The sequence below is a fragment of the Python bivittatus genome, unplaced genomic scaffold (genome assembly GCF_059951505.1).
Source record: "Python bivittatus isolate LINGU-HERP-01145 unplaced genomic scaffold, Pbiv_v1 ctg000700_np1212, whole genome shotgun sequence".
In the NCBI taxonomy this organism is placed as follows: Eukaryota; Metazoa; Chordata; class Lepidosauria; order Squamata; family Pythonidae; genus Python; species Python bivittatus.
This window is the reverse complement of record NW_028277098.1, coordinates 36,434,257-36,454,810: the sequence shown is the minus strand read 5'-3', so window position 1 is coordinate 36,454,810 and position 20,554 is coordinate 36,434,257. Positions and strand designations below refer to the sequence as shown.

At 36.6% G+C, this 20,554-nt stretch overlaps 1 protein-coding gene across 4 annotated transcripts; it reads left to right on the top strand.

Annotated features, from left to right (window-relative positions):
• Positions 1-2: 2 nt before the first annotated feature.
• On the top strand, positions 3-19,723 carry SRSF11 (serine and arginine rich splicing factor 11). Of its 4 annotated transcripts, none has more exons than XM_007434716.4 (12): positions 3-331; positions 3,252-3,385; positions 7,624-7,733; positions 9,348-9,440; positions 11,141-11,190; positions 13,196-13,323; positions 15,249-15,330; positions 16,225-16,356; positions 16,845-16,934; positions 17,712-17,807; positions 18,212-18,350; positions 18,446-19,723. In XM_007434716.4, exons 1-12 carry the CDS (start codon positions 204-206, stop codon positions 18,632-18,634), a joined length of 1,371 nt encoding a protein of 456 aa, XP_007434778.1. In that variant the 5' UTR covers positions 3-203; the 3' UTR covers positions 18,635-19,723. The 4 variants fall into 4 exon arrangements, with proteins under 4 accessions (XP_007434778.1, XP_007434779.1, XP_025026629.1 ...); XM_007434717.4 differs by having other exon boundaries at positions 5-331; positions 18,449-19,723; XM_025170861.2 differs by lacking the exons at positions 3-331; positions 3,252-3,385 and adding an exon at positions 3,390-6,017 and having other exon boundaries at positions 6,476-7,733.
• The last annotated feature ends 831 nt before the right edge of the window (positions 19,724-20,554 follow it).

Genomic DNA, 20,554 nt, shown 5'->3' with positions numbered 1-20,554 from the left:
CTTGGGATATTGCGGCCCAGGGAGTCTGGTGGCGAAACGATCGCTCGGTAGCCGTTACTTTGCGCGCGAGGGCCTTTTTCTTGCTTACGATAAAGCGACGGGAAGCACTGAGGGACACGCGAAGGAGGTTTCTCCCAGTTCCTCAGGGCCCTTGACCCCTCTCCCCTCGATGCGTTTGTAGTGCCGGAGAAGGAGGCAGCGTGATGGCTTCAAGCAGCGGCACCGACGTGATTCAGGTCACAAATGTCTCCCCGAGTGCCAGCTCGGAACAGATGCGGACTCTCTTCGGCTTCCTGGGCAAGATCGAAGAATTACGCCTCTTCCCTCCCGAGTAAGTTTCGCGAGCTCTCCTCGAGAGACGCTGGTCGGTTTTTAAAGGCCGCGGCCTAATTGAAGCTGTGGAGCCGTCGCTCGAGTACTAGGCCCTGATTGGCCGGGGTGGGGCCGGAGGAGGATGAGGGCCAGAGGACAGCGCAGAAATTCACGAGCTTGCTGCTGCTGCTGAAGCTTCCAAAATCTGAAGCGTTAAGCAGATCACGCGGTCCCTTCTTCACCATCCCCCGCTCCATCTTGAGTTTCCGGTGCTGTAGCTGCTTTTTTTTGGCTCGTCGCCTTCCTCTGCTTTCGAAACCGGGGGAGGGGAGGAGGCGGAAAAAACCCATCTGGTTTTGGAATGGCGGATGATCCCGCTGTTCTCCTGGGCACTGATTGACGATTTATTTATGGGGAGGGGGCTTACGGAGATTTTAAAATTCTATTTTGGACGAAGTAGTGTTCGCGGTTCGCTAGTTTAAATGTGAGAGCCACATTGTGAAATGAATTGGTATTAGTATTGCATGAAATAAACTTCTGTTATAAGAGGAGAAAGAGTTAAGTTATGGTCTAATCCACACAGTTGCTTCCTGTTGCCAGTTAAATAGTAACACAAAGTAATTTTTTTCCTTGCGACCGTAATAGAATTTGTAGTTTTTGTAACATTTTCAAGTGAATAGCTTAAGTTTTCGTGATACGTTTCAGTGAGTGTTTATGTGCATAGTGATAAGTCATATCCTTGGGATGTGAGCCTTATTGATTCCAAACAAGCCAGAATGATAACCCAGTAACATGATTTGAATTTTGAATTGATAAGGGCCACAATAACTCCTAGGCATATATCCTTTGTTGGGAGCATGTTTGGGAGCTTGTGCTGTGGTGGCCGAAAGAGAGCTTAGGTGTGTGCATGACATAGGAACATTGTTTTGTTTTGAATCCAGAACATAGTACTTGCACTGTATTAGAAGTTTTGCTGAACTGTTACAGGTCAGCTACAGATCAGCAGAAAAAAAACCCAGAACGTTTTGTTTGTTCCAGGTTTCAAACAAAACAAAATCCAGGCAGTGTGAGGAGACAAGATTACTACGTGCAGCCCATCTCAAGCAGATGACAAGGCAACATAACCCACTGGCCCAACCACTCCCCAATTTTCTTATCACTTGCCTCAGCTGCTGATGTCCCTTCATAACATATGCCACTGCCCCCACCTATAGATAGAGGAAAGCGTTGACCTTGAGAATGTACTCTCCATTCACTTCTGGCAACAAGAAAACTCAGCAGGCTTGGCCTGTATCCCATATAAGCTGAAAGCATACTCTAGAGTGGCTGTCAATCTGGGGCCTTCTAGATCTGTGGGACTGTAGCTTCTATCCTCCCCAACCAGCAGAGCCATACTTTGGGATTTATACTGAAATATATCTTGAGGGCTCCATGTTAGGAGAAAAAGATGCTCCCACAGATTTTGACTATGCACAAAATGCAACAGGAAGAAAAAAAATACTTTTTCTAATATTCATATTTTCTGCATGAAGAGCAAAAAGCACTGCAAAATGTAATTATGAGGTATTGAAATATGAAGTACATAATACAGCTATTTTTTGTTGTATTACGTATCTTTAGGCAGAAGTTTGAATAAAATTATTCATTCTGCCTAACATGATTAGGACATCTATCAGGCAAGGCCAACATGGCAAAAGAATTGACCATTATAATCCATGATACCTAGAGTCAGGCATCATTTCAGAATTCATAAATCACTTTATAAGGATACATCTCAGGAAATATCTGCATATCATCAGTACTTAAAATGTAACTTGGTCCCAATATAATATTAAATTATACTAGTCACGTTGAAATAAGTTAGGAAGTAAAATAATTTTCTCTGGAAGAAGGTTGGTCATTAATTTCTCACCATAAGTGATTTATATAGCTGTGTCTGGGCATTTACTTTGTTGCTGTAGCTACAGATCTGGATGGTTTATTTGATGTATAGCTCTTCTTTAATTCAGGAGCTTAAGGCAGCTCACATAGTGTTCTCTCCTATTTTTCTCTAGAGCAAAAACCTAGTGTGATAGGTTGGACTGAGAGTGTGGCCCAAAGTACCCAGTGAGCTTCTGTGGCTAATGGTGGATTAGAATCTGGATCTTCTCACCCCTAATCCAACACCTTAACCATTGTACCTCACTGGATCTTATTATTTAGTGTAAAGCTAAACCATTAGGTTCTTGGTGTTGTCTGAGCTTGGTGGTTTTCCTGCAGCCATTTCCTTGTAACATAGGTAACATAGCAGGAAAGCAACCAGGCTCAGAGAACTCCAAGAACCTGATATTTTAATTCTGAGCAACATATGTTCTCTATCATTGGAAAAGTAAAGTACTCACCATTCAGAAGAATGTTTGGTTCTAGGCTATCCAAAAGTGGGTGTTCAGGGTATGAAACACTTTGCATATATCTGTCTAAGAGATAGAAGATGTATTGCCTGAGGGTAGATCCCTCTCTCAAAGAGAGAAATCCAAGCTATCATATATTACCTGTGACATCCTCCCTGATATCAGTGATATCCTCCCAGATTTCAATGTTAGGCTAAATATCAAATACATATAGTAGGAACCAAGCGTAAGCCCCGCATACATCTGAATGAACTGTAGGGTTACACTCTTCATAATTTTCAAAGGACAGGTATATTTTAATGTTATTTACACTTATTTAAGTTTAATTAAAGTTAAGTATAGTCAATATGGTTCTCCAGGCATATGTTTAATAATTTTCCCTGTTCTATCACATTAAAAATAGTAAGAATTTTCAGAAAGTCTCTAGGGTCCACACCCAATGGTTTTGTAGTCTGTATAGAGTTATATAGTTTCACTTTCAGTCAAATAATGGCTTGCTTTTGTTCATGTTGCATCTAATGTTCATATTCTGTTGTTGTTTTTTTTCAGTGACTCCCCTTTGCCTGTTTCTTCCCGTGTGTGTTTTGTAAAGTTCCAAGAACCTGACTCTGCAGTTGTGGCTCAGCACCTGACAAATACTGTATTCGTTGACAGAGCATTGATAGTCGTACCCTACGCAGAAGGTTTGTGAATTGTTTAAAGATCTATGAAGCCATAGAGCTCTGGTATTAAATCCTGATGTAGTTGAATAGCATGAAGTTTAGCATATAAAACATCTAAGTTATTTGCATTTTTTAAAACCCTTGGTATACCCTCATCTTTGATTTCTATACAACGGAAACAAATACTGTTACTCAACAGTAGCTGAAACTTGCCCATCAGTCTTTTGCAAAGGCTTTTAGAATAATTTTATATTCAAGCAGCATTATTTGATTTATTTTCACCAGACTGCCTCAAGAAATTTTTTAAACTGTCTTTTTAAAATGAAATACATAAACAAGCAGTGTTGCTTTAAGTTACCTGGCATGTGTTGTCACATGATTCATTCTCCCTCATGGAGAGTTAGTGAATACATTTTATCAATTACAAGGCAATGTTCTGCTTATTTTAGTTGACAATTGAAAAGCAGTTACCCTCGATATAAATTCTGGTACACCAAGGGTTTGATTATCTCTGTTAGTCAGAAGATATCTCCAAAGGTGCTAAATGGGCACTGGGTGTTAGATCTTATTCCACGTTTTCTTGTTCAACCTTGCTATATATTCTAGAATTTCTCTAAAATAATAAACTCTTCTCTCTTATTTGTGTGTGTGATTTTTATAGTGGAGAAGGCAAATGCAAAGGCCCTTCCAGATGACTGAAACAGTGGGGTCCTCTGCAGCTACAGGGGATTCTAGACATTAACTAAAGGCCAGCAAGCACTCAAGTCCCCAAGTGTTTTCCTGGTGTAATCACTCACTTGTTAACAACATTTTTTTTCTCTTCTTTTTCTTACATTTTTAGGGTGTTACAGTAATTTGAAAAACAATGAGCAGGTTGGAAATATAACTAAAACTCTATCAAGAAGACTGCTCTTCTAATGAGTTCTGTTGAACTTCTGTAGATTCCACCACAACTCTTTCAAAGGCGCTATTAACTGATAACTAGTACTCATTTTAGATCACGGGATTACAGTAAATTACTTCACTTATGCTGCACTTCTGCATACAGAGATTATTACATCTCATTAAAATCATTGGGACTTATGCAGACTAATTGTGCTGGATTGTAGTGTATGTTTTATATGTAGTACCTCTTTTTACCCATTAATAAGGCAGAAGAATATGCAACAGGCAGACATGACTGGCAAGATCTAATTAATTAATGTTAGGATATTCCAAACTGAAACTATAATTAATATAAACAACGTTTAATCCTCATTGGTTTAACATTGCTGAATAGAATAGAATATTTTTAAAGTATTACTACTTACATGTAATTCTGAGCCAAATAACAATGTCAGATATATCTGTATCTGATTCTTGCATAATTGTTGTATGTATTAGGGCCAAGCTAGATGCGACAGTAGCTGTGTTTTTCAACATGGATTGATCCCAATTTTGTGGAAAGAGGAAGGGTGGGAGGCTGTCTTTTTAGAGCAAAGGGGGCACATAGGTGAAGTGTATAGAAGCCTTCCTGTGCCTGCAATTTAACCTCCTTGCAGTCTGTCTTCCTTTGTTTTTTCTTTATCTGAGTTCCAGTGCTGCAACTGTGCCAGCACCTGCAGAAAGCAACTGTGGTGAAATAAGCAGCAGGCTGGGGTAGGTTTCAGGGCCCTTGCCTCTTTGTGTTCCTTTTATTACTAAACATGGATATGCACCTTTTTATGTGATTGGGGAAGGAATGCCGCTGTCATGTTCACCTTGGCTCTAATTAACTGAATCAGTAGTCTCCAATATATCTGCAAGTAGTGTTTAAGAATAGTGTCTCACTTAAGAGCTGGAATGGTTTCTATAGGTAATTTTTTTTCCCTCTTTATAAACATGTAGAATGACTGATAAATCTGATGCTGTGATATCAGTCAAAAGAGATGACTTTTCTGAATTTTTCTGAGGTTTGTTTAATGCAATTTGAGCAGCTGCTACCTATCAGGAACTCATATTGGGTTTTTAGGATCCACACCATTTTGTAGTTGGCAGTGTATTACAATTCTGGACAAAGTGCTTTATCAGAATAATGGACCCATGGTTTTTCCTATGAACTTTGTCTACTCTGTTCTTGCAAATCTTCCTTATCTGTGAAAGAATATGGGTGTCACTCTTCAACTCTTCCTTTCACAAGACCCCATTTTTGCTAGTGCTTAAGCATTGCTCAGAAAGATATTTCAGGATCAGTGAAACTGTTCAGATGTATTGAGGCATATGCTTAAGTACTCTGCTGAATTGAAATCTTTACTTTTTACTATTGTGGTGATATGTTCTGATATTACCTTTCTTCAAGTATTAAAATATGCATTGTGCTGATCATATCCCCTAGTATCAAGTCGCATTTCTGTTCTTAGTATGTTCATACATCTTGGTGTTGATTGTTGCTTTGTGTTCTAGACTTAACACAAAGTTTACGGTAAGGCATAGTACTATAATCTTCGTGATGAAATGGAAGGATTTGGAAGGAATGCAGATATTAACAGTGACTTTGGGTGGGTTTGTGTAGGTTCTTTGGTTAATGTTTGTTTCTTTTGTCTGTTTCTTTTTCTTCATTTCTACACATTCATGCAGTATGTCATGGTTCTAACAAAGCAGCAGTAAAAAACTCTTGACGCATGAAAATTAACTGGTGAGGGGCCTCATTGCTTTTTTAAATTGTAGTTTTATTTCTGAATAACTTTTTTCCTAAAAATGAGAGGATCAGATGCATGACTACTTAATGGATGCAGATCTTCTGTGAGGTGTCTCAAGAGGATTTTTAGCTAGATGCCAGAAATGTTATAGTTGCACTAATTGTGTGTAAACATAAATAATATCCTCTGAGACATAATTTGCATGCAAAATTATCCCATAATCTCAATAGATATGTTTATATTGATGCATTAATGCCCTGTATCTAAATGACCTTCCCCCCTTTTCCCACCATAACTTTTGGTATTGAAATTATGACAGCTCAGTGACAGAAGAAAGATAACAGTGCTGTGTATTATACATTTGTTTATATTATCGGCACTTCTCAGTATAGGTGGAAGGAACCATTACCTTTATTTAACAGTGGTTTTTCTTTTTTGTTGTTGTGTTTTACAGTTCTTTTCCCTGGTTCAGCCTGAACTATATACCAGGCCCTGCTGAAAATACCACCCAACAGTTTTCTTCTGCAGCTTATCCAGTTTCTCTTAAGTGCCCTGTACATATTGTATGTTTTATGATGAGATGCAGTTTTTTTAATATGTATTGCAGAAACGCTTCTGGTATTTGCAAATATATAGTACAGTTGTCTTATTGAACTCTCTCACGTTGGGGGTTTGGGCACGTTAACAGATTAATCCATATGTATAGGGCTTTTGCTGTTGGTTAAAATAACAACGATCAACATTACTGTTTGTCTCACGTTGGGCCTTTTGAAGGTTATTCTTTGTTCAGGGATAGGCAGTAAAAATAGATACTTAACAGGCCACAAGCTGCAAATCAGAAGTTTCTTCTGAAAGGGCAATACGCAGCAGCATTCTTGGTACAGTAAGCATGACACAGAGTGGAGCATGTATTTTACTGCACAGGTAAGAATGTGTCACATTTTAGGTGTTTACATAAACACATACACATGGACACATATGCAGAACCTACATTTGGACCTTTGTGGAGACCTTCATATCCAAATGAGAAGTCAGCAAAAGCCCTACACTTTTTCTTACCTTCTCTTAAGTTTTACAAAATTGTATGGTAGGTGTAAAAGAAATCATAGTGAACTGTGCCATATTATTAACCCCTAAATCAAACTTTTTTTGTCTTGTGTATCTTGATTTTTCTGTGTGCTTTATAGTGAAGCAGCCGACACGAGTCGTTGTTCATAAAACAGCTTTTGAAAGTTGAGAGCACACCCCTGGAGAACCGACTGTGCTTGCTTACGTTTGGTTCATGACTTAAAAATCGAGTACAGGTGATGAAATCTTGGCAGTGTTAACAAAAAAGTAGTGTGTATTGTGCTATTTTTTATTCTAGAACTTAACCTTTTGTAGAGAAAAAGGAACAAATTTTCACACATTGAAGTTTCATTCTGACATACAAATTAATGATAAATTATTAAGAGAGCAAACATTGTATTATAGCCAACATAAGTACTTTCAGCAAACTCAGATGGTGTTTCAGGGAGACATTTTCTGGGTGTATTTGTGTGTGGTTTTTTAAAAAAAAGATAATTGATGAGTATCTTCTAATGCAAAGTTGTCTTTCTGCAGGAGTTATTCCTGATGAGACTAAGGCTTTATCTCTCCTGGCACCAGCTAATGCTGTGGCAGGCCTTCTGCCGGGGGGTGGACTCCTGCCTACACCCAACCCACTATCTCAGGTAAGGAGAAGTACATGGTGCATAAAACATGGCACAATCATATTGTTTATATTCCTTTGTTTATGGAAGTATGGTTATACCAAAATTATTGCAATATTTACAGTGGAATTATAATGAATAAGAATTCCCCCCAAAGTAACTGATCTCCTAGACAGGATCCCATTCTTCCTTTTAGCTTATTGGTTTGACACCTAATTCACTGCTGTTTTTAAAAAGAGTTTCCATTTCTTTCTCCATCCATAAATTAACTTCTGAAATTAAAACATATGAAAGACTGTGACCAGAAATAACATTTTGCCATTTCTATAGTTAGGGGCGAGCCCAGTTCAAGAGGCAAGAAGAATTGGTGTGCTTTCACACAGCATAACGCTTGCAGTACTTACGTCTTACCCTGGTTCCATGATACTTAGAACTTTTTTCTTTCTGGAATGAAAATGCTTTGTAGCAATCAAGCATTTTAAAAACCATTTCTGGATATTCCCCCTCCCTACCCGCCCATAAAGCTGCAGAGGAGAGAGTTGTGTTTGCAGCTTTCAGGAAGGTGCTTTCTTGGAGCTTCCAAGTTGCAGCCTTTTTAGTGTAATGTCAGACCTTTGGTGTGGCTAAGAAAGTTTACCTAGATTGTAGCCGAAGAGTGAGTGCTTTCATGCTCACCTTAGAACAGAAGAGCCTTGGATCCAGATTTTAAAATGATGAATAAAGAGCAGCACGGAAGCTGCATGAGAAACAAGAATATTATTCTTCCTTTCCAATATTTGGAAGTATTGTTTAACAGAACATTGGTAGGTATACAAGTGGGAATCAAGACTTGGCAGTGAGTATGTGAATTTCCCTTAAACAGTTTATAGTTGCAAAACTAAAGTTTAGCCAAATGTACAAATTCCCAATAGGTAAGGCAGTGGCTACTAGAGGTACTGCTTGCAGATCCTCTGAACCACCTGCTTGCTTCTAATTCTTTCTCCTTTCCTGCCATCCAGAGAGTGGAGAGAAGGTGCTAGTTTAGAAGAGAGAAGAGAAATGCTTGTGAGATGCAGCCAGTTTAGTATAAATGAAATAGTTTTGAAAAATTAATTACTGATTTCATTAACTGGACTTTTCAGTTTTAGAGTGTACATTGTAAAAATTAGGGAAAAGTAAAAGCAGTGTTAGTACATATTTCCTACTTGCATAAACAAGTCCATGTTCTGTCCTTCTCCAATATTTGTTTTAAATAATCAGCTAGCAAATGATGATAAATATTCTTGCATGAAAACTGGATTGCTGCCACCAGCTGCTGTAGCCAGTGTGGTGACTATCCAACCTAAGGCAGCATCATTTGGCCAAACAATCCAAGTTTAGTCACCAACAGTTCCAGTTTAAGTGGACTTTAGAAGATAGGAAGCCTCTGCACTGGATTCACAAGAGTTGACAATTAGATAAATAGTCTGATTTGGTATAAAACAGCTTCTTGTATTCAGATTAATATAATAATGTCAGTATTTCAGAACTTTAAAAGGTTACAACTTATTCCTGTTTTCTAGAGATTTGGAAATTTGTAGAACAGTTATAATATGCCTGTATCTGTATTTGTCTTATGAAAAATGCATAGATTGTACCTAATTTTCATTCTTGTAGATTGGTGCTGTTCCTTTGGCTGCTTTAGGAGCTCCAACTCTGGATCCAGCCCTAGCTGCTCTAGGTCTTCCTGGGGCAAATTTAAACTCACAGGTATGTTGCTTTTAAGTATAAACATAACTCTAGAAAATTGTCAGTTTTAACATTTATGTAATTTGAGACCCATGGAATTTTTATTGTGAAATCCTGTAGGATTCTTTTCATTCTCTGTGGTTTTTCATATCAATATGAAACAAGTGAGTTCATCTGAGGATTAGTAGATTGTGACATACAATTCTATATTTAATGCAATTAAAGCAGTTTATGTGCTGAACCAGTATCAGATTAGAATAGACTAGAAGAGGGCCAATTAGCTGAAGTTCAATACAGAGAAAACGTTTTCTCATGGTGCAATATTTACTGGTGTAGTGGCATTGTGGAAGACCATTGTATTTCAAGGAGATAGTAATAGCTTTTAATTTTTCCTTCATATTAAGAAGGTTCTAGAAGCTTAGAGTTCATTCTGAGTCATAATAATGTTTATTATTGTTTTTCACTCTTGCTTGGGAATAAAGAGAGAGGAAGAATCTTCACACAGTTGTAGTAGGACCTCAAAGTTACCTGTACAGTTCCCAGACATTCCATGGTTCAGTCAGGTCACATGATGAACAGGTGCACCATCTAGCCAAGGTTAGGTCCTGCACTCTCAGCACCATGGAAACAAGGTCATGAGGTTTTAGTGTAAGATGAGGATAAAAGACCCTGGTATTGCCTCTTGAGCTTGAGCTTCGACACAGATCTAGCGCTGGGTACTGTGTGAATTGGCTACCTTGGGGTATCTTCACTGTCATTACACTGGGGCTCCTGACAGCTGAAGGGATATTGGTTTTCATCTTGCTTGGTATGTTATGCTTTTATATGTTATATGCTTTTATGTTTCTGTTTAATTTGCCTGCTTATTTTGACAATAAAGCTTAAATTGTGTTTCTGTTTAAATCTGTCTGCTAGAATTAACAATATAGCTTAAAATCTCCTTACTTACTGGTGTGTTCGTTGTCTCTGGATCCTAAAAGACCCAATTTTCTGGCACCTGGCCAGTGCTTGGCAATACAGTTTGTTTGTGAAAAACACCGCATTACAATTCTCAGGCACTAATTGGGCTTTTCTTTTTGCGTCTTCTGCTTGGCTTTATCAGAGTTTATATTTAATATAATATTGATGGAACAACACATTGCATATCTCAAGTCTGATTCAGAGGGTTAGGGATTTACCTGGAACAGATGTGGTGAATTGCTGGGTAGTGGGGATATTTCATGCCATTGATATATTGTATGAGAACTGATACTCTTTAGGAGTTCTTCACACTTGGATAATACAGTTTCTATAGTTAAGGATAGTTAGATAACAATTCTGAATCAAATGCAGTCTTCATTGTATTTGTCTGTTGATGCTTCGAATCTAGGTATATTTCCCACTGCAGTCATTTTGTGAATGGGCAACCCCTCCTCCAATGGCAGAAACCTCAAATGCTTAAGGACTCCTGTGTAATTTTAAACATAAAAACCTCTTGCAAATGCTAACATAAATAACTAGTTATCAGAAACAAACAAACAAAAAATACCCTGGATCTGGAAATATATTGCACTTCCAGAGAACTTAAATGTACATGAAGCCAAAGGTAGATATACTCTAAGGTGTATAGTAGCTTGTGTTGTTTCGTTTTGGTTAGATTTAAAGGCATTTGGATGTAATTTCCTTCTTTTCTCCAAATATCCACATATTTAAAAGCAATTTCTGTTTATTTTTCTTTACAGTCTCTTGCAGCAGATCAACTACTAAAACTTATGAGCACAGTGGATCCAAAGTAAGTATGGGCTTTTAGAATTGCACTATTGTGCAGTTGGTTTTGAGAAAGAAAGAAGAGGAAAGGATTAAAAGTAAACCACTTGTAGGGAATTTTTGAAAGCAATGCCTTTTGGTAGAATTTAGCGATTATTTGAGTCCGGCATGGGCATCTTCTCTACTTCTCAGATGCTTTTTAAAGAAGCAGAATCTTTTCCTAGACTTGCATGATAACTGCCTGGGCTCAGGGAAACACAAATATTTTTGTGAGTCCTTGTGCCAATCCAAATTCAAAGCACTGCTGCCTGCTTTAGATGCCAATACTGCACACCACTGATCTCCTTTTGTCCTTTTATTTTTGCCATAGTGAAAGCAAGGAAATGGTACCATGCAAGACTGTTTTAACCCACTAGTTTTACTTTCCTAATTTTCTAAGAAGAGGAGACAGGCAACAATGAGAGAGCACCTTCTGATCTTCTAAGCAGGATTTTCCCTTAGATGCATGCCATAATTTTATTTGCCCTTTGAATTGTAGGACAAAATTTCGGAAGTAAAATGTTTTCCTCTCCTTGGTAGTCTCCATGGCACTCACAGTATGCATCCTAAGCACAGAGTTAACTTACTGTTGATGGGGATGGAGAATAAGCAGTTGAGAAACTCTCATCTTTTTTTTAAAAAAAATGGAATTTTGGAAGATCTAGATTTTATAGGTTAGTTAACTAAGAATGTTTTAAAATTATTGTTAAATTAAGTGCTGCGGTTGTAAGCCTGTATTGCCAATTATTTTTATTTACATATTTTACTTTCACAGCATTTTTATTCTATGTATAGTTTGATTATAATATTTTGGCTGTGAAATTACACATGTAAATGAAAGTTCAAAATGTGGATCTAAATTACCAAGTGTGTTTGTAGTATTAGAAGAGTCGCCTTTTCCCCATTACTATATATGAATGAGAAGATTCAGCTGTTGAAAGTCTTTTCTGAAACTCATATGTGTAGAGATATTAAGTCTTGGCTTCAAAATTTATTTATTTATTTATCTTTAGTAAGTTTATATAGCTGCCCATCTCACATATGTAAGTCTGAACAGCGTACAATATTAAAAACAAGCAATACAACAAAATAACCAAGAACATAACAAAAATAATTAAAAACCAATAAAAATCATTTAAAAAAACATTATTTGCAGGAGAGTACACTCATTTTCCTTAGCAATAGAGCCATACCCAGGTTAAATCCTAAAGCAACAAGAGACAACAGATTATTTTTACAAATTGACATAAAGTAACTTACACATCTGTTGTGAATTTGAAGAGACCCACATTAGTCCTGGATTGTTCTAGTTAGGAAGTTTATTGCAAAAGAGTGAAGTCTGGTCAGCCATGACCTTTGCTTTTTCTTTATTTTTATATGTGTCAGTGTAGTTGGGAAATGGCCTGGACTAGAACATTCTTCCCTGTCTCGTATGCTTGAAATGCAATCTCAAGTGATTTCTAGTACTTCTTAAAGAGCAGAAGCTGGAATATCCCTATTAATTTCAAGTAAATTCAATTGTTGGTATTATGAAAAAGATTATTACCTGAGTATTATATATTAAAGGGCAAAAACATTCTAGACAGTGAAATAATCTAATAAATTATACACAAGGGGAAAAAAATGAAAACAGCAAGCGAATTTAAGTGTCCATTTTTAAAATTGGGTGTTAAGTAAGTTTCAGTAGTAGTCCTGAAACTAGCATGTATGCATACATGCTTGCATTTATTTACAAAAATGTAGATGCCAGTGGATTCAGCAGACTCCAGCTAGTTTACAGAATACAAATACAATAAAATACTTAATAAAAATTCCTAGCATCATCCCCCCAAATGCCACTGTCAGCGATCAACAGCCTTTCTCACTGAATGCCCTACAAAAGGAGACTCTGGTCATTACTTTTCTAATGGATAACAAGGGTTAGTTACGTGTATATATTCTGTTTTTAATGGGCTTAAAAATTAAATTTTTAATATTTTTACTTGCTTCAGGCTGAATCATGTAGCTGCAGGCCTTGTTTCACCAAGTCTGAAAACAGATACCTCCAGTAAAGAAATAGAAGAAGCCATGAAACGAGTACGAGAAGCACAATCCCTGATTTCTGCTGCCATAGAGCCAGGTAAAGTAACCTAAAATGTCTCCTAAATAATTTTGCCTTACAGAAAATTGCTGTAATACCGAGTTTTTCTGGTTGATGGGAAAACTGTGCATTGTATGAAATAGTAGTAGAAAGGCAGGTATGAGTAAATGTTGGAAAGAAAAACATAATTTCATATATTCATTAAGATGCTTCTGAATAAAGAAGCAAAGCATCACAGTGTGATGTTGTAGCAGGGAACAAGTACAATAAAGAAAGCCTATTCCACATGGGGTGATTAGGAAAGTTATTTTAATAATGCTGCTGTTGGACGTCTCTGAATAAAAGGATTTTTAGTCATTAAATAAACATCCATTTAAAGAGTTTAAAGGATGTGGATTCATTTTTGAGTATTCCTCCCTTCCCCTGAATAGCTGTTCACTTGAGATTTGGGGATCCTCCAGAACAATATACTATATTTTAGTAGGAACTGTGAGGAAAATTGGTGAAAATTATCATTCTTTGCTTCAAGTTACAGGCAGTTCATTTTTGTTCACCCTTATTGTGAGGATAAGCCTGAACAAGGCACAATAAAACTGAAAGTAATCTTGGAAAAAGAAAAGTCCTATTCCTATATTATTGTACATAACATTGTAAACTGTCATAATTGCTGATTGTAAAAAAAAAAAAATACCCTACATAGGAATATGCCAAAAAAGTATCCAATAAATTAAATAAAATGTGCAAAACAGATGTAGTGCAACTATTAATTTGAGGTACTGATACAACAAATAATCAGTTTAAGTATTACAGTATTACTAGGGATGTAAAAAATTATTCTTGCACAAACCATTCTTCGTGGAAAACAGTTTATTTCAACTTGTTCATTTAAAAGTGCCCTGAATATGGAACAAAATTCAGCTGTTTTATTCAGCATACAGACTGAAATATGGTTGCACAGAAGGTTTCTGGTGGGTGGAAAAAAGTGAGAAAGTGGCAATGACATAGCGGCGGAGATGAGGTAATAAGGACGCACTGGGAAAATCGGGGGACTGGGTAAACCAGTGGGACATGCTGCATTGGGAGCACTGAGGAAGGGGAGTTACATATACCAGTCTCACCCCATTTACCCATAAGGTGACACTCTTGAGCTCCTAATTTTATAACCAGTCCAGAATAATTCAGCAAAATTTCTGGAAAGTTATGTTTGTTTGTTTGTTTGAGATTCAAAATAAAACGCATTTTCCATTTCATGTCTATTCCTACTGCAAACTAATGTTTCAGTAATCAAATTTGCACTAATAAGTATACAAGCAGTTGCTAAGGTTATAGTATATAGCGTAACTATGGAATTTACTGCCATAAGCTGTTGTTATTATTTAATACCACTTCTTATACCAAAGCAGCTCAAAGTGGTTCTAGTGACGACCACCAGTTTGCATAGTTTTAAAAAGAGGGGGTTAACATATTTGTGGACATACAGCTAACATTAGGGGCTGCTGGTCATTGTGGCTAAGATGCCTTAAGGATCATAATCAGTAAGACTTTCAGTGACAGTTGCTGAAAAATACAGCAGTTGTGGGCTTTCCAGGAGCATATTGATGAGCACTATTGGAAATGAAATGCCAGAATTATTTTTGATATGATCTAAAAAGCTCTTTTTATGTTTGTCCTTGGGCCTGTTCAGATGTTAGCCTAATTAATACTTCAGTTGCCTCAGCTTAGAGGAAATGTGTATAATACATCCAACTTCCTTTTATCTTTAGGAATATGAATTACAATGTTCATAGTTATTTGAAAAATTCATTTGACCCTTAACAGAATAGGTAGAAATAGCAGAAAACTGTTTTTGAGACAGAAAAACTCCTTCAGTTACAGTTTACGTATTTTCAGAAAAGAAATTAAAAGCGTGCACCTAATTTCTTGTGATTGTGCTGTAACTGACATTTCTGATGTTTTGATTTCAGATAAAAAGGATGATAAAAGAAGGCATTCAAGATCCAGATCACGTTCAAGGAGGAGGAGAACACCTTCTTCTTCCAGACATAGGTAAGGGTTCATAAAATGGGGCCCCTAAGTGTTTACCAAGTTTTAAGTTTGTAAGATAAGACAGTAGTTATTATATTACATGATAATAGAAAGCAGTGCACAGTAAAATCTTAAATGAGTTGACTGAGAAATAAATTGTATTAAATAAATTGATTTAGGGCTTATTTTTAGATAACTGTGTGGGTAGGAATATAGCCTTAGTGTTTTTGAAATTTGGGTAAGAGAATGCATCCATTTTTCACTAGATAATTTGTTGGATAATACTTTCAAATCATTTCTGAAACTCTGATTGTACTTTTAATGTAAATAAGCTGAATATGAAATCATTAGAATGGGTATAGATAGTATTGCACAGGAAAGGGGGAATCCCAGTGGGTGGCTGGTTCCATTATTGAGAAACAATTTTTCTTGCTTTAAAATGTATTAGGTTCCTTGTGTTTCATGTCATTCAAAATGTATTAAGTTCCTGTTCTTTTGTCTTTATTATTGAGAGGATCCTAATCAGTTATTTAAGATCCAGATCAAACATACAAACATTTCCATTTCCATATATTGTATTTCCACTAGCAGTTAGATTATCTCAGGCAGTATAATATATAGTCCGCCAGCCCTTCATCAACAGTGCCTAATAGTGAAATTTTATCTTTTCCCCATGCAAAGAAACCCTCAGTTTGTCAGATTTCAAGAAAGCGGGTACAGTTTGTTTATATTCTGAAGACATTTAATTCTGTGCATGGGGAAGAGTAAATTCCCATACTGTATTTAATAGATGTGTATCTCTAGTCCATATTTGCTCATTCACTAAGCTTCATTGCATTTGATCGTTCATACAGTTCATACCTTTAGTGTGGTCTGATACATTATCTTTGATCTGATTAATGGTTTGCTTAATAGACGGTCACGAAGCCGATCAAGGAGACGGTCACATTCAAAGTCAAGAAGCAGAAGACGATCTAAAAGTCCTCGACGGCGGCGATCTCACTCCAGAGAACGTACTAGGAGATCTAGGAGCACTTCCAAATCCAGGTACTAGAAAATTTCATATAATTCTGAATTCTGTTTTGTGTTGGAGGAAGTTATTCTGTTAGGTATAAAAATATTGGAAACGTGGTTTGTAGTCGGTGTTGCTTCTTGCCTAATGGAAAACTCTTTGATCCAGCAAAAAGCTCCATGTATGGAACGGGGAGGAGACAACTTTCGCCAGTTCCCCCACACTCTGCAGTGTCCAGGGGCAACCCTCAAGACAATTTTAAAGATTACTCCAAACGTGTTAAAGAGATCAGTGGTAGAAAGGGACAGGCAAACTTTTCTTCTCGCCTGATGCTGCTACCGGAAGCTTCTGCTGGATCAAATAATATTGGCAGTAAATCCTACCTTGTAATCAGGATGGATGGATAAATAGATAAATATTGGGAGAATACATGAAACAAAAAAGGCTCATCCTTCTTCATTTTGGAAGACAGTGAAAACAACTTATCAGGTATGCTTTTTAATCTAAAACTGGCATTTTTTAGAGACAAAAAGAAGGAAGAAAAGGAGAAGAAACGGTCTAAAACTCCACCCAAAAGCTACAGCACGGCCAGGCGATCCAGAAGCACAAGCAGGTTTGATATTTGGTGTAATTCTGTGTTATTCTTGAAGGCTGCCCAGATGAGTTACTATTCTGACGTATAGAGAATCTTAACTGTTTGAATGAGAGTGCTTTCATACTACACAAAAAGCATTTCGATGAATTGTACTGCTTTAGATCCTGAACACTGAGATAAAATTCTTGACATTATCTGTCAATGTTTCTGTCTTGGAGGGTGAGTGAACCAGCATGTAGAGGTCATTTATTGGTTGGAAGTAAATCCATACATTGTAGATGTCTTGCATTTGTGCATGGTTGTTGTGCAAAATATGAACATTACTCCTTATGCAAGGCCTCGTCCTTTAATTTTTCAGGCTAAACAAAATGTGGGTTGCTAGAAGTAGGGGTCTTGTTCCGTGCTTGCAAATCTTAGGACAGTATATGCAGCAGGTAATTACTAATTGAAAATTGAGGGTATATGCATTCTGCATCAGAAACATTGTTTTGCAAGGTTTATGCTACCAGCAAAACCAGTGCCAGCTTTGTGTCTTGCTCTTGACTTTTAGTTATCATCCCTGACCTTTCACTAGACTAGCTGGGATCACTGGGAGTTAAAGTCCAAAACATGGGCTCAGAAAGTCTGATTTAATTTAACCTTCTATTTTGTATTTATAGTTTTGTCTGCTACAAAGAAGTGCTCAAGCCATTAAAATATTTTTTCTTGTTTAAGTATACTTTGGAGATTAAATACATGTTTAGGGATGTTAGTAAACACAAGGAAAAGGTTGATTTGGAGACACTCTCATTACAGGGAAAGACGCCGCAGAAGAAGCAGGAGTGGCTCCAGATCACCTAAAAAGCCTAGGTCACCTAAGAGAAAGGTGTCTAGATCCCCTTCACCAAAAAGGTTTGTCTGTTTAATTTACTGACTTGATAATTTTTTCTTTTGCAGTTCTCCTGTTCTTGTAGGAAATGCCGTAGATCTTGTTCAGGCAGTATTTGTCAATGTGGTTAAATTAACAGTGATTGAGTAACCATTCATTCTAGCAATAATTACTGGCATTAGGATCTTTCTTTGCTTGTGGGAATGTGAAGTAATTTTGAAGGTTTTCAGTAGATTGACATATATCAATAAACATGTATAATTTAATTATTTGTAAATAGTAACACAAATTCATTTCTCATATCAGTAAACAGTTTTCATTACAGAAATTTGTGTGCAACTTGCCCAAAGACACATTTTACTTAAAACATTTCAGTAATCCTGTGAAATGCTTGTATTCTCATTCTCAAGTGTTTTTTTCACCTCAGACATAAAAAGGAGAAGAAAAAAGATAAAGATAAAGAGAGAAGCAGGGATGAACGTGAAAGGTCAACAAGTAAAAAGAAAAAAAGCAAAGACAAAGAGAAAGATCGAGAGAGAAAGTCAGAAAGTGACAAAGATGTCAAAGTATGCTTAAATATATTTCTCCCTACTTAATTTGAAACCCAGAGACCTTTGAAACATGTCTTATGTGGTTTATTTTCTGTTTTGTCTTGGCAAAGCAGGTCACAAGAGATTATGATGAAGAAGAACAAGGCTATGATAGTGAAAAAGAGAAAAAGGAAGAAAAAGCTGCCGATTCCACTTCCCCAAAGCTTAAAGAGTCACCGGAGAAAGGGGGTGGTGAGGCAAGGGAGTCCAAAGTCAATGGAGATGATCATCATGAAGAGGATATGGATATGAGCGACTGAATATTGCCTTTGCAGTGAAAACAGTTGGCCACATGCATCAGTGTCATTCCTGTGTGATTCCTTTATGCTGTACTTGTTTAACCTTCGAAACTAGATGTATACAGCTGTAACTATAAATGGTTGTAAAGCTCCTAATATTAAATAATTACATCAACAGTTTTAGAGAAAGTGATATCTGGGTTTCCATTCTTGTTATTGGCTAAATTGAACTGAGTAGCCCAGCAGTCATTACTAGCTTGGTGCTGCTTTTTTCCTTTTTGAGCAAAAAGCTGCATGCATCTTTCACAGGCATGGACTGTTTGTGTTGTATGATCTTTTTAGTAAACCAGCTCACCTACAATAGTGTTTCTAGAGTTTGATTATTTACAATAATAGAGCAAAATAGGGAATGAACTGGCTGCATGTTAACTGTGGCAAGAACATCCTCATCTCCTACAACATGGTGGATCTACTAAGGATCTTCAGTGTAGAGAAAAAAACTAACATTAGCTTCATCTGGAAAGAAATCTTCTGATAGAGGTAGATAATATTTCTAGCCCTGTGGCTGAATCTTTTTGTTGTGGATTTGTTTGGCTTTGACAAGGTTGAAATGCATTAGTCTTTTGATGCCCAGTGTAAGGTAAACTTTGAGTCTCAATCCTTCTCAGGTGGGGTATTTGATTTTTGACAACTTGGACTTCTTGAGGTAATAAAGAACATTTCTGCAGATGAGACAGAGAGTTAATCTTGTGTAGTTTTTTAGAAGCTGCATTTCATTTTGAGTATTAAAACCCTGCAAAAAAAAAAGGGTAGTGCATTTTAAATGGAATTTCATAATGATTTTAAAACAAGTCTACTTGATAATGTATTTGATCTCAAGTTGTATAAACTAATGCATTTGTGTTGCAGTCACTGAAGTAGTAACCTTTGACACAGTAATTTTATGTTATGCAAAGTATATGGGCAATCTGTTCTTTTAGTTCTGGAAGTTTTGGGGGCATATACTTTTGTGCAGGTAAAAAGCAAAAGTAGGCTACAGTCTGTGCCATGTTTATGTACAGTTTCTGAAATTGTTTTACAAGACTTTGATAATAAAAACCCATAAATATACACCTTGATTTGTACTAAAGTGTGTGTGTATCAGTGTTACTGATTTGTATGAAGCTACCTCACCTTTTTTCATTTATATTTTCATTTAGGATCATTGTTTAAATCTGTCTAGTTACCACAGAAATGTCCAGTATGTTGATAATTTGTTTCTAAGTATGGTTTTCTCCTGTATATTGGAAATCTGACAACCACCACCACTCCCCCCCCCCCAAAAAAGAGGGGCAGGCCTTCAAAAGAGAAAATATTCCATATATTTTGAATATTTAGTATCATTGGACAAACATATTGCTTGGTGTTTGTTGTTAGAAGTTTGCAAGAACAGAATTACATCTGAATTCTTTTTGGTTCAGAATAATAATCTATTAAAATCCTCCAATTTGTTCCAGTCACCAAAGAAAAACCATTGCAAATTAGAATGGGTAGCTATATTATCTGCTGGATTAAAAAAAATGAGACTGAAATAATAGATTGAAATAGTATTTTCTACAGTTGTTTGACAGTGAAAATAAAATTTTTAGAATTTATAATTTTAGTAATAAGCATTTCCTAAATATATCAAAGTATATTAAAAATGTTACCCAGCCTGTTTTCTCTGAAAAACAAGATGAATTTTTACAGAAAAGGAAAATGAAACTCTTGAGATAATTTTGTTGATTATATCTGTAGAAGTGTATTTGTAGATGTCTCAGTTAATCTTTGCAGTTTCTTCTCACTAAATTTCAAATTATTAAGTATAGTAAATGCTGAAGCTGCTCTCAATAAATTGGGACTCCCCCATATGGCATTCTTCTCTCTTTAAAGAAGATCCTGCATTTAACATGTCTTTGTATT

Bases quoted from the DNA above. Each gene is read 5' to 3' on its own strand.
- SRSF11 (XM_007434716.4), top strand. From the start codon at position 204: ATGGCTTCAAGCAGCGGCACCGACGTGATTCAGGTCACAAATGTCTCC. The intron at 7,734-9,347 runs GTAAGGAGAAGT...TCATTCTTGTAG, and splicing joins CACCCAACCCACTATCTCAG to ATTGGTGCTGTTCCTTTGGC. The intron at 9,441-11,140 runs GTATGTTGCTTT...TTTTCTTTACAG, and splicing joins GGGCAAATTTAAACTCACAG to TCTCTTGCAGCAGATCAACT.